Source organism: Bombina bombina, chromosome 3, assembly GCF_027579735.1.
Source record: "Bombina bombina isolate aBomBom1 chromosome 3, aBomBom1.pri, whole genome shotgun sequence".
NCBI classification, from domain to species: Eukaryota; Metazoa; Chordata; class Amphibia; order Anura; family Bombinatoridae; genus Bombina; species Bombina bombina.
In genome coordinates, this window is record NC_069501.1 from 662,838,820 (window position 1) to 662,852,300 (window position 13,481).

General features: G+C 35.4%; 1 protein-coding gene across 1 annotated transcript in view; it reads right to left on the reverse strand.

Annotated features, from left to right (window-relative positions):
- REPS2 (RALBP1 associated Eps domain containing 2) overlaps positions 1 to 13,481 on the reverse strand; it is a 611,369-nt gene that overhangs the window by 378,433 nt on the left and 219,455 nt on the right. Inside the window, exon 4 of the mRNA XM_053707397.1 lies at positions 4,469 to 4,571. Within this exon, the coding sequence (XP_053563372.1) occupies positions 4,469 to 4,571 (103 nt within the window). The remainder of the gene's footprint in view (positions 1 to 4,468; positions 4,572 to 13,481) is intronic.

Below are 13,481 nucleotides of genomic sequence, written 5' to 3' on the forward strand. Positions count from 1 at the left end.
ATGCAAGAGAAACAAATTGTCAGTTTTAACCATGCTCAAAAGAAAACAGAATGCAACTCAATTTACCAACATTTCAGCTCTCTCATCTCCCTGAGGGCAAAGGCTACAGTGAGAATTTCTAAGTGCTTATTTTGCAAGTAAACAGGTAAATTGTTTGATTATTTTTTTACATAATCTGTTTCTTTTTATGTTTACTTTGATTTAGCATATTTGTTTTTACTAAAGGAACACTGTTTCATATCCCTTTAAGTACAATTGTCAGATGTTTGAGTGCACTCTATTTCATCCTTTATTCCTATTAATACGCATAATTGTTAAAGGAGTATCTGATATCTGAAGGATCAGGCACACCTCTATCAACATATCCAAAGTCTTCATAATACATTTTCCCATTATAGAATTGCTAAAAATTGCTTATGAGTTATCCAAATCAGTTAAAGGGACAGTCAAGTCAAAATTAAACATTCATGATTCAGATAGGGTATGCAAATTTAAACAACTTTCCATATTGATATTTTCATCAAATTTGCTTTGTTCTCTGTGTAATCTTTGTTGAAAGCTAAACCTAGGTAGGCTCATATGCTAATTTCAAAGCCCTTAAAGGCCACCTCTTATCTCAGTGGATTTTGACAGTTTTTCCCAGCAAGACAGTGCTAGTTCATGTGGGCCATACAGATAATACTGTGCACACTCTCGTGGAGGTATTTATGAGTTAGCACTGATTGGATAAAATGCAAGTCTGTCAAAAGAACTGACATAAGGGGCAGTCTGCAGAGGCTTAGATACAAGGTAATCACAGAGGTAAAAAGTATATTAATATAACTGTGTTGCTTATGCAAAACTGGGGAATGAGTAAAAATGGATTATCTTTTTAAACAATAACAAATCTGGAGTAGACTGTCCATTTAAAGGGACACTGAACCCAGATTTTTCCTTTTGTGATTCAGATAGAGCATGCAATTTAAAGCATCTTTCTAATTTACTCCTATTATCAATTTTTCTTCATTCTCTTGGTATCTTTATTTGAAATGCAAGAATGTAAGTTTATATGCCGGCCCATTTTTGGTGAACAACCTGGATTGTTCTTGCGGATTGGTGAATAAATTCACCCACCAATAAACAAATGCTGTCCAGCATTCTGAACTAAAATAATTGCTTAGATGCCTTCTTTTTCAAATAAAGATAGCAAGAGAACCAAGACAAATTAATAATAGGAGTAAATTAGAAAGTTGCTTAAAATTGCATACTATATCTGAATCACAAAAGTAAAAATTTGGGTTCAGTATCCCTTTAATGTTCCTTTAAGAATCATATGGATAGCTGTGTTCTTTTATCATGGACAATTAGTAACCAGTCCAGTATATCAATATCCTAAGTCGACTGAGTACTCTCAAGTTATTTAGCGCTGCGGAATCTGTTGGCGCTCTACAAATAACCGATAATAATAATAATAATAATAATAATACCAGCATCTTTTGCAATTTTGATTGGATCACAACATTTCAGTGCAATACATTCTCGGTGCATTGAAGTAAATGGACAGAAACTATAGACTGGAAGCTAAATCATTAATTGATCATTTGTATTTCTGGATGATGCTTTATGTTGCTCTGTGCTGTGTTTGGGGATGTAAGTAAAGAATTGTTTCAACTTATTTCCCAGTTTTCTTTAGTAAAATAAAGATGATTTGGTTACCAAGGATAGAATGATCACAGTTTTGAGACTTAAAAATCATCCATACAAGTGTTTTCTTCTATAATAAATGTAAAATATTTTTGGATCAAATTCATTTGTCTTGTTTAAATCCTTAGTAATTTGTTTCATTACAAAAAAGAAGCATCTGTATCATCATATACTATTAAGAAACAAGAATAAATGACTAAACTGCCAGACACGAATCAGCTAATAACATTAGATATAATTAGATATCCCTGCAACAATCCAATTACAAAAGGAAATATATAAATGTTCCCATGCAATAATTAATTTAAATTTCTAGAACTTCTGAAAAAAATAAAAATAAATGAGCTAATTAATTAATTAAATCCCCTAGTTTAGGTCATAGTATCTAGTATACATATATTTTGAACAAAATTGTAGCACACAAAACCTGACTTCTTTAACTAGAAATAATTTGTTTTCTCACAAAGAGCAGGTTCTGAAACTGCATTTGTTCCTACATTTAAAGTACAGCAAATACTTAAAAAATAAAATAAAATACAATTAAAATATTGAACAAAACAAGTATCACTTATTTATGCCTTTGTTTGAAAATGTTTTGAAAAAGTTCCTTTAACCGAACAAGCCCCCCTCCCCTTCAAGCCATTAAGACATTCAATGCTAATCTAACAGTTCTGGGCTTTAAAGGGACATTCCAGCCAAAATTGAAATTCATGGTTGCATTTCAGTTTAGAATAAAAGTCTTTTTGTAATATAAATGTATTAGCAAAAATGCTTTTTATTAAAGCTATAGCTGTTTCAAAATTGTATTTAAGCATGCACTGTGCACCAGCATTTTAAACACAGCACTTACTCAGAGATCCTAAGGTGCTTGTACCCTCTGGTAATGACTCAGTTTGTTAATTGCTGACATGACAAGCCCCACTGGTGCTCTGAGCAGCTGCAGTATTTATAAATGCTGTTGCTCTGCAAAAATCTAGCAATGCTTCACATGCACGTGCAGAGAAAAATACTAACAGTAAAACAGTGATAACTTTTGCTAGAAACCAATTTATGTATGTTGCAAATATGTTTCTATTCAAAGATGTAATTCATCTATGTGCATTAAAACTTTGACTGGAATGTCCCTTTAATGCCATTAGGACGGCATGGAATATCCTACCTTATATGGTGTCCTGCAGCCTCTCCTTTGACTGCAAGCAAGAATAGGACTGGGGTGTGTGACTAGCAGCATAGGCAGTCCCCATAATCCAAACCTAGCCTTGAAATCACGTGATCGCAATGGAGATTGTGTTTTTTAATTTCTACAGCAAGTGTGTACATCAGAACTTTGTTCCAATGCTTACACTTTGATGCTAGCATGAAGGGGTTAATAACCTCTCATGTAGTAGTGTTTAAAGGGACAATGTACTGTGATTTTTTTTCCTTTTAATGTGTACCCAATATTAATTTTACCTTCACAAGTGTATTAAATTGTTTATACGTAGCTCTTTTACATTTATTTTGTCATTTGAAATTGTTGATTGTGCCGGTTGTATCCCCACCTATACTGGAAATTTCAATATTTAAGTACTGATTATAGAAAAACTATGTAAACAATAAGGTTTAGAAGAAATCATGTCCCAGTGGGGGGTGGCACAGAGAGATAATAAAATGTTAAATGTCAGTTGTTCTGGCTAGGGGCCTGATGATCAAAAATTGACCAATATAGAGAGAAATCACGCCAAATCTGGAGGGTGAGCATTATAATGTATGTGTCTCTTCATCACATCTAGGACCTGGCATAATGAGGAGAAAGGTTCTTAAGATGAAATTTGCCTTTCTAAAATTCTGTTTTGATTGGGTTGTAGTTTCAATATGCAGATATAACTATTTAATTTTAAAATAAACCTAAATGAGTAATTTTCCATATGGTTTAAACTGCAGCTGGTATAACACTTCATTGAACACACATTCATTTTACAGTGCACTGTCCCTTTAAGCTCTTCAATTGCCCCCCAGTTCTAAGCCTTTTCTATTCCAACTAGGGATCGGCAGAACAGACAGATTCTGTACCAGTCAAACCATAGGCAGCAGATTGAGCTACCCCTGCTCTGCAATAGAGGCTTTGAAAATCCCAGTGGAGTCAGTACATGCCGTGGGCAGGATCGGGTGGTGCTGCGGAAGCCATGGGCAGAGTGTTGGTGAGAAACGCAAGAGGGGACCACAGTTGGGGGGCACATGGGAAGCATTCTTGGCATTTATGAAAAGCAGAGGAAGCACCAATCAGATGTTATACTGTTTTTTTATTTTATGCCACCATTTCACCACTAAATGCAATCATATAAAAAAAAGGTAACTTTTTCACAAACTTTGGGTTTCTCACTGAACTTATTTATTTACCACTTGTGTAGTTATAATACAAACAGGGGTAGATTACAAGTGAGGTGCAAACGGTTTTGCACAAGGGATATCGTGTTTTCGCAAGCCTTTTTAATTGCGCTGATATTACAAGTGGAGTTATTTATTTATTTAAGTCAGCACTCATTGGCTAAAATGCAAGTCTGTCAAAAGAACTGAAATAAGGGGGCAGTCTGTAGAGGCTTCGATACAAGGTAATCACAAAGGTAAAAAGTGTATTAACATAACAGTGTTGGTTATGCAAAACTGGGAAATGGGTAATAAAGGGATTAACTATCATTTTAAACAATATACATTTTCAAGTAGACTATCGCTATAATTAATTCAGAATATAAATGATTTGATTGGCATTGCTACGCTACTTCAAAACAGAAAAAAACTGTCTTACCCATGTTGTGTTGTTCAGCAGTGGTCTGTAACTTCACATTTCCATAGTTTTGTGATGCAGATGGTGATGTTTGGGAAGACACCACAAAGGATTTGGCACCTGACTTTTAAGAAATAATAATATTAAAACTTAAAAAATAAATTGTTCATAAAAATATACAGTATATTTAGATAAAACACAACTAATATAACATGTAAATGTTTCTTTTACAACAAATATCATTTTGGAATTTCTCAGTATGTTTGAGACATAACGAATAACATTATATAAAACAATATGATTGAAGTCGCCGTGATAGTCCAGTGAATTAGATACCAAAATAACAAGTATTGCAGTGAGCAATGATACTTTTTTATTGGAATAGCTACATTTATAAGTTGACAAGCTTTTGGAGAATTCCTTCCTGTTAATATTGCTTATAAATGTATACTGTAGCTAGTCCAATAAAAAGTATCACTGCTCAATGCAATACTCTTGTTATTTTGGTATCTAAAACAAATAGAAATAGGAGTATAACCGGAATTCAGTTTCCTGATCAATATCTTTAAAACAGTTAATTTGTTGCAGTAACCTTTAATTTATCTCTGTTTTTTCCCACTGCCCCAGACAAATTGTAGGGCATCCTCCAGGTGCTGAACTCTGACCTACAACATTCTACACAATGATTGCTAAATCAGTGCATGAGTTTATTTAAATCTGTCCTTAATTGCTGCTGCAAAGAAGATCAAAATTTAAATGCACATAGATGAATTGTATCTGAATAGAAACATATTTGCATTATACATGCATTGGCAAAAATGCTTCTAGTAAAAGTTATCACTGTTTTAGTTTTAAAGGGATATGAAACCCAAACATTTTCTTTTGTGATTCAGATAGAGAATACCATTTTTAAAAAGTTTTCAATTTACTTATATTATCAAATTTGCTTTGTTCCCATGATATTCTGTGTTAAAGAAATACCTAGGTAGGCATCTGGAACACTACATGTAGGGATGGGAGAATGTTTCTAAAAATTTGAAATTTAAAACAAATTTTGATACATTCATTTGAATCGAATTTCAAAAGTTTATATAGCATTCTATTTTTGAATTTTCATTTTCGAATTTTTCAATAAAATTCGAAAATATTCGTTCGAATAATAGAATGTTTAGCTATGTATGCATTCAAATTTGAAATGTAACATTCAAATTCGAATGTGACATTCGAATTCGAATGTAAGATTCAAATTCAAAATAATATTTCTAGTCTACAACTGTGTTTAATGTCGCATTCAAATTCAAAATATGGTAATATTTCTAGTCTTATACTGTGTTTTTTAAATGTAATATTCGAATTCGAATGTCACTTACGAATTCAAAATAGTATTGCTAGTTTACACATGTGTTTAATAAATGTAACATTCAAATTCAAAATAGTATTTCTAGTCTACAATTGTGTTTTATAAATATAATATTCGAATTCGAATGTGACATTCAAAAACTGTAAATAACATTCGATAATAGAGTTTTTAAGAATATTCGTTCTTATCAACATTCTATTATGTAAATCGAATTTCTACAATAACATTCGTTCTAACATTCGAATTTGAATATAAACACATTCGCCCATCCCTAACTACATGCCAGTGCCAAAAGTGCTGCCATCTAGTGCTCTTGCAAATGGATACGATTCTTGCAAAACCCATGCCATATAGTTCTCCAGAAATGGGACGGCTCCTAAACTTACATCTTTATAAGGTATAGATACAGTTGCAAGAAAAAGTATGTGAACCCTTTGGAATGATATGGATTTCTGCACAAATTGGTCATAAAATGTTATCTGATCATCATCTAAGTCACAACAATAGACAATCACAGTCTGCTTAAACTAATAACACAAAGAATTAAATGTTGCCATGTTTTTTATTGAACACACCATGTAAACATTCACAGTGCAGGTGGAAAAAGTATGTGAACCCTTGGATTTAATAACTGGTTGAACCTCCTTTGGCAGCAATAACTTCAACCAAAGGTTTCCTGTAGTTGCAGATCAGACGTGCACAACAGTCAGGAGTAATTCTTGACCATTCCTCTTTACAGAACTGTTTCAGTTCAGCAATATTCTTGGGATGTCTGGTGTGAATTGCTTTCTTCAGGTCATGCCACAGCATCTCAATTGGGTTGAGGTCAGGACTCTGACTGGGCCACTTCAGAAGGCGTATTTTCTTCTGTTTAAGCCATTCTGTTGTTGATTTACTTCTATGCTTTGGGTCATTGTCCTGTTGCAACACCCATCTTCTGTTGAGCTTCAGCTGGTAGACAGATGGCCTTAAGTTCTCCTGCAAAATGTCTTGATATACTTGGGAATTCATTTTTCCTTCGATGATAGCAATCTGTCCAGGCCCTGAAGCAGTAAAGCAGCCCCAAACCATGATGCCCCAACCACCATACTTCACAGTTGGGATGAGGTTTTGATGTTGGTGTGCTGTGCCTCTTTTTCGCCACACATAGTGTTGTGTGTTTCTTCCAAACAACTCAACTTTGGTTTCATCTGTCCACAGAATATTTTGCCAGTACTGCTGTGGAACATCCAGGTGCTCTTGTGCAAACTGTAAACGTGCAGCAACGTTTTGTTTGGACAGCAGTGGCTTCCTCTGTGGTATCCTCCCATGAAATCCATTCTTGTTTAGTGTTTTACGTATTGTAGATTCGCTAACAGGGATGTTAGCATTTGCCAGTGACTTTGTAAGTCTTTAGCTGACACTCTAGGATTCTTCTTCACCTCATTGAGCAGTCTGCGCTGTGCTCTTGCAGTCATCTTTACAGGACGGCCACTTCTAGGGAGAGTAGCAGCAGTGCTGAACTTTCTCCATTTATAGACAATTTGTCTTACCGTGGACTGATGAACATCAAGGCTTTTGGAGATACTTTTATAACTCTTTCCAGCTTTATGCAAGTCAACAATTCTTAATCGTAGGTCTTCTGAGAGCTCTTTTGTGCGAGGCATCATTCACATCAGGCAATGCTTCTTGTGAAAAGCAAACCCAGAACTGGTGTGTGTTTTTTATAGGGCAGGGCAGCTGTAACCAACACCTCCAATCTCATCTCATTGATTGGACTCCAGTTGGCTGACATCTCACTCCAATTAGCTCTTGGAGATGTCATTAGTCTAGGGGTTCACATACTTTTTCACCTGCATTGTGAATGTTTACATGGTGTGTTCAATAAAAACATGGCAACATTTCATTTTTTTGTGTGTTATTAGTTTAAGCAGACTGTGATTGTCTATTGTTGTGACTTAGATGATGATCAGATCACATTTTATGACCAATTTGTGCAGAAAGCCATATAATTCCAAAGGGTTCACATACTTTTTCTTGCAACTGTATATACAGATATGTATAACTCCAGATGGACTCTCTGTCTACCTTATGTGTCATTAGGAAATACTAGCTATCTGGTTTGGATAAAACTCCAGGTGTTATGCTTTAACTATGTGCTTATGCCCCAATGGAGGGTATTATGGCTTATGTTCTCTCACGGGTTAGCAGCATATATCATAGCGCACCATAATTGTGTCACTTGGCACAACTTGCTTGCGAGGGTTCTTTGATATTATACTTATTGGCTATCTGCATCATGGTCCTTGCCATAGGACCTAGTGAGAATGGGCAGATGAGTTGCTATTTAGGTTCTGCTGGAATCCAGACTTGCGCCTGACATTTGTGCACAGTGTTGCGTAAATATCTGTTTGGGTGTTTTTATTTTTTTTAACTTGTGGTCTGTGACGCTCCACAATCGGGTTAGGCAGAACAGCTGTGAGGGCTACGTAGTCTAACACACCCTTGTAACGGACCAATCAGTTACAGGAGGCGTGGGTATAAGAGGCTTCCGGTTTCTGACACCGGCATCTGTCTCTTCTGGTGTGTTGGTACGGCACAGAGTGCCAATTGAAGGTAGGTGTTTTTTCCGTTCTTTCCCTATGGGTTGACACGGGGTACAGGTTTGCCCTCATTGTGTAATATATATTAGTCACAGCGTATCAATAGCATGCCTATAAGGACTTAGGCTAGTACTTTGTTTCTATGCTCTCTGCTGTACTTGCTACGGGGCATTAGGTGTAATCATATTTGGCTGTTAGTGTGAAAAACTGATTAAGTGACATGTATCTGGTGGCATGGTTGTGTAATGGAAATATAATTCCTTTTGAACTGAGCTTATGTGGTAAACATGCGGTGCTAGTTAGCACTATATGTAAATTAGCGCTTCGATTTTGTTGTAGGCTATGATGTTAGATTGTTTACAGATGAGTAATTGTTTATACGCTCCGCTTCTAGCGTTCCATGGCCCCGCACTCTAATATGAGTTAGAGGTGTCTCTGGGTCCAGGTGAGGTATTAGTCAGTCACGGATATTAGGATCTTATATGGGGGCATATCTTAGTATAAATTGACATTACATCAGGAGGCAGGTTTCCAAATTAATCTGTGCAAGTTTTGGCCCTGCAAGGGGGTCTATATGGTATTAGCTGGGTTCCCTGCCATACTTTAATGTGTGATTCACGGGCATAGATGGCTACTATACTTACTATGCAAGCCTGTCGTGATATGTGTTGTACTATTGGTATTATGTATAGGTCTGGCATGTCTGGTAATTCTTTGGCCCACATAATTAATTTGGTTATTACTTTTATTGAAACCTACCCAGGTGGGGGTAGCCCTAGCCTGCTCTGTGGTTACAGGCTTGAATATCATGTTCAATGTGTTATGTGGCTTTAGTATGACCCACTGGGTGCATACCGCTGAGTTCTTGGTCGGTGCTAGCAGCAGACTTATGGTATTGATGTGCAGGGGTTTAAGGTATAATCCTGGGAGAGCCTATATGAGCTACTAACTTTGTATTATTCTGAGGGGTCACGTTATGTATGAGTCACTAGGTGGTATCGCGTTAAGTCTCATCTTCAATAATCAGGGGTTTCTGCCTTTTCAGCATTTCAGAATTTGCTTGTTTTGTTTTCATGGGGTTGCCTGCATTTAATTTTAATTTTAATGTTTAAGTTTGGAATTTTGGTGAGGGGTGTATGTATTATTCTTTATTGTATTTTGGCAAAATATTGGATGTGTTTTCTTTTTTTCAACAGTTTCGTATTTGTCCTGATGAAGGCTTCCTTGTAAGCCGAAACGTCGATTTATGATTTGTCTATGTTATCATTATGAAAAATAAATGATATTCTATTTATATAAATCCTGAGAGTGCCCTCCCTTTCCTGACTTCGTATCTACAGATATATATATATCTGGGGGAAAGCAAGCGGGGATACTTGCCTAGATGTACTAATTTCCTATGCAAATATTTACATTGATTTCATTTTGAGACATGGAGGATTTTAATTTCAGTTTTTTATCTCCCCCCCCATAATTTTAATATATATATATATTTAGAAATACATAGAACATATTCTGCTATGTGCAGAACATTACAATTTGAAATATTTATAGTATATACATAGTTAAAACCTTTGTTACAAAATTAATATTGCATAAATATGTTTTGTCATGTTTTCATCTACTTAAAGGGATAGTAAACCCACATTTTTTATTTCATGATTCAGATAGAGCATGCAGTTTTAAACAAGTTTCTAATTTACTCCTATTATCATTTTTTCTTCCTTCGCTTGGTATCTTTATATAAAAAGCATAAATGTATGTTTAAGAGCCGGCAGAATATGTTCTATGTATTTCTAAATAGATATTCATATATATATAGCATATATATATTTCTATACCTTATAGAGATGTACGTTTAGGAGCCGTCCCATTTCTGGAGAACTATATGGCATGGGTTTTGCAAGAATGTTATCCATTTACAAGAGCACTAGAATAAAATGTCTGAGTTGCATATCCCTTTAAAACTAAAACAGTGATAACTTTTACTAGAAGCATTTTTGCCAATGCATGTATAATGCAAATATGTTTCTATTCAGATACAATTCATCTATGTGCATTTAAATTTTGATCTTCTTTGCAGCAGCAATTAAGGACAGATTTAAATAAATTCATGCACTGATTTAGCAATCATTGTGTAGAATGTTGCAGGTCAGAGTTCTGCACCTGCAGGATGCACTACAGTTTGTCTGGGGCAGTGGAGGAAAAACAGAGATAAATTAAAAGCAAAGAGGACAAAATAAATAATGGAATTACATCACAATGCTGTTTTATTATGCATGATTAAACATTTATGGCTAGATTACAAGTGGATAGCAATCAATAGTGCAGAGATAGTTATCTTTTCACAACCTTGCACACAGAATAACACACAATCTGGTGTTACCAGTGCATTGTTCTCCTCAGGACCTATTTATTGAGCATACCTCCCGTATTGACCAAGTGGCTAAAATGTAAGCCAATATTAACTCCTTCCCGCCATTAGGACGTTTCATGCCGTCCTAATTGCGCTGGGCTTTAGCGCCGTTAGGACGGCATGGAATGTCCTAGCCGTTCTGCTGTACTGAAGCCTCTGCAGGTTTCTAACTGTGATCACAGGCTGGAGGGCATGCCTAGCATCATAGGCACTACCCCCAGACCAGATCCCATCATTGAAATAACGCAATCACATGTATGATCGCGTGATTTCAATTTTTAAATTATTTGTTTTCATCTGAACTTTGTTCAGATTGTAACAAATAAGTGCAGGCAGTATGATGACTGTAGAGTGCACTTCCAATTCTCAGAATTGGAAACCCCACAGTTAAATTAGGCAAAATAGCAAAAGTAGTTTGCAAAAAATGTATCTATTTATAATTAAGCATTTTATATTAAAATCTCAAAGTGTCTGATGTCCGTTTTGTCAGCACTTTTTACTGCCCTCCAAATGCCCAATCCCATGAATTATTCCCATATTAAAAGGACATAAACCCATTTTATTTCTTTCATGATTCAGATAGAGTTACTTATTCAGAATCTCCCTTTTAAATTCATGGAAATTAGGGTACCAGGTTTGGTGCCATATTTTATGATCAATATCTTTTGTCTCAGGCTAGATTTTTTTTTTATATAGAGGGATGCCCTAATTAGCATAAAACAAGTCAAATGTGAGTGAGCCAAGATGGTTTTAATAGAGTAAAATCTTGGTTACTTATTCAGAATTTCCCATTGAAATGCATGAATGCTAGGGTGCCAAGTTTGGTGCCATATTATCAGATCAATATCATTTGGCTCAGGCTAGATTGAATTTTCTTATATAGAGGGATACCCAATTAGCATAAAACAAGCCATATGTGAGTGAGCCAAGATGTTTTTAATAGAGCTCAGTTACGTATTCAGAATCTCCCTTTGAAATTCATGGAAATTAGCTTTGGTGCCATATATTATGTTCAATATCATTTGGCTCAACCTAATTTTAACTTTTTTATATAGAGGGATGCTCAATTAGTATAAAACAAGCCAAATGTTTGTGAGCCAATAGTAAAAGCTTGGTTCCTTATTCAGAATTTCCTATTGAAATAATTGGACACTATGGTGCCAAATTTCATGATTAATATCATATTAAAGGGACATTCAAGTCCAAAAAAAGCTTTCATGTTTCAAACAGGGCATGTAATTTTAAACAACTTTCCAATTTACTTTTATCACCAATTTTGCTTTGTTCTCTTGGTATTCTTAGTTGAAAGCTAAACCTAGGAGGTTCATATGCTAATTTCTTAGACCTTGAAGGCCGCCTCTAATCTAAATGCATTTTGATAGTTTTTCACCACTAGAGGGCATTAGTTCACGTGTTTCATATAGATAACATTGAGTTTAAATATAGTAAATATAGTCCAGCGCTCAGTTAGCACGGGTTAAGCATATAGTTAAATTTTGTAATAGAGTTATGTTTAATTTTAAACAATAAATGATGTTATAATGTGTGCACTGCGGTCTTATATTGGTATATACGAAACGGGTAATCTTGAATAATCAATATTTAGCGTAAAGAAGGTATTGGTACAGATATGTATAGACTAATATATATAAGCTTCTATCTATTTATAAACTTATAAAACACTTGTGTGATTAAACAAACATTTAATAACTTGTTAAAATCATACAGAAGGTAAAAAAAGGGATGTCTCCCTTATGACATGAATTGCATCATAAACAACAATTAGATAGCTGTAGTTAATATAACCACCGTATATTCATAAGGTACCTGTTAGATGGTGTAAAAATAATGTCCAAATATTGGATTTGAATCAACTAAAAGTTCCAAGTAAAATGACCTCCCCGCTGTTATGGCGGGTCTTTGTTACCGGTCAGTTAGTAGACAGCTGGTATTTGAAAATTTGTCATGTGACTTTTCCTACGTCACACTTGTGATAGTAACACTCTTGTTTTTGTTAAAATATAACAAGTGATCCTTGATATTTTATCAAGCGAATATTATGTTGCAAGACATTATGTTACGATGATAAAGCGTAAGGTCGAAACGCGTTGACCTTGACACTGTTGTCACTCTGCACTTTATGTTTTTATTTGTCTAAAAATATTGATTGTAAATATCATTGCTAAGAAAGAGAAAAAACTACTATCACAAGACTTTCTTCGCTGATTACATCCTGCAATATCACAGATGGATGCTTCTACAACTTCAATCTGTTCCAAATCAGCTTTAGTAAGTTGCACAGAACGAAGGCCAGGTTTCACTTCATCTAAATCTCCAACCACACAGGCCATATCGTTAGTCACTATCAGTGACCGCAAAGACCTCATCTAAGTCACCACCTGTGACCGCAAAGACCTCTCCTAAGTCACTACCTGTGACCGCAAAGACCATTCCTAAGTCACTGTTTGTGACGGCAAAGACCATCTTCTAGTCACTGTTTGTGACCGCAAAGATACAACTGCTAACAGATGTAAGTCACTATCTGTGACCGCAAAGACCACATTGTTTGTCACCACTGGTGACCGAAAAAGTTTTCACCCCAAGTCACTACTAGTGACCGCAAAGACCACATCGTTAGTCACTTCTGTGACCGCAAAGACTACATCATAGTCACTA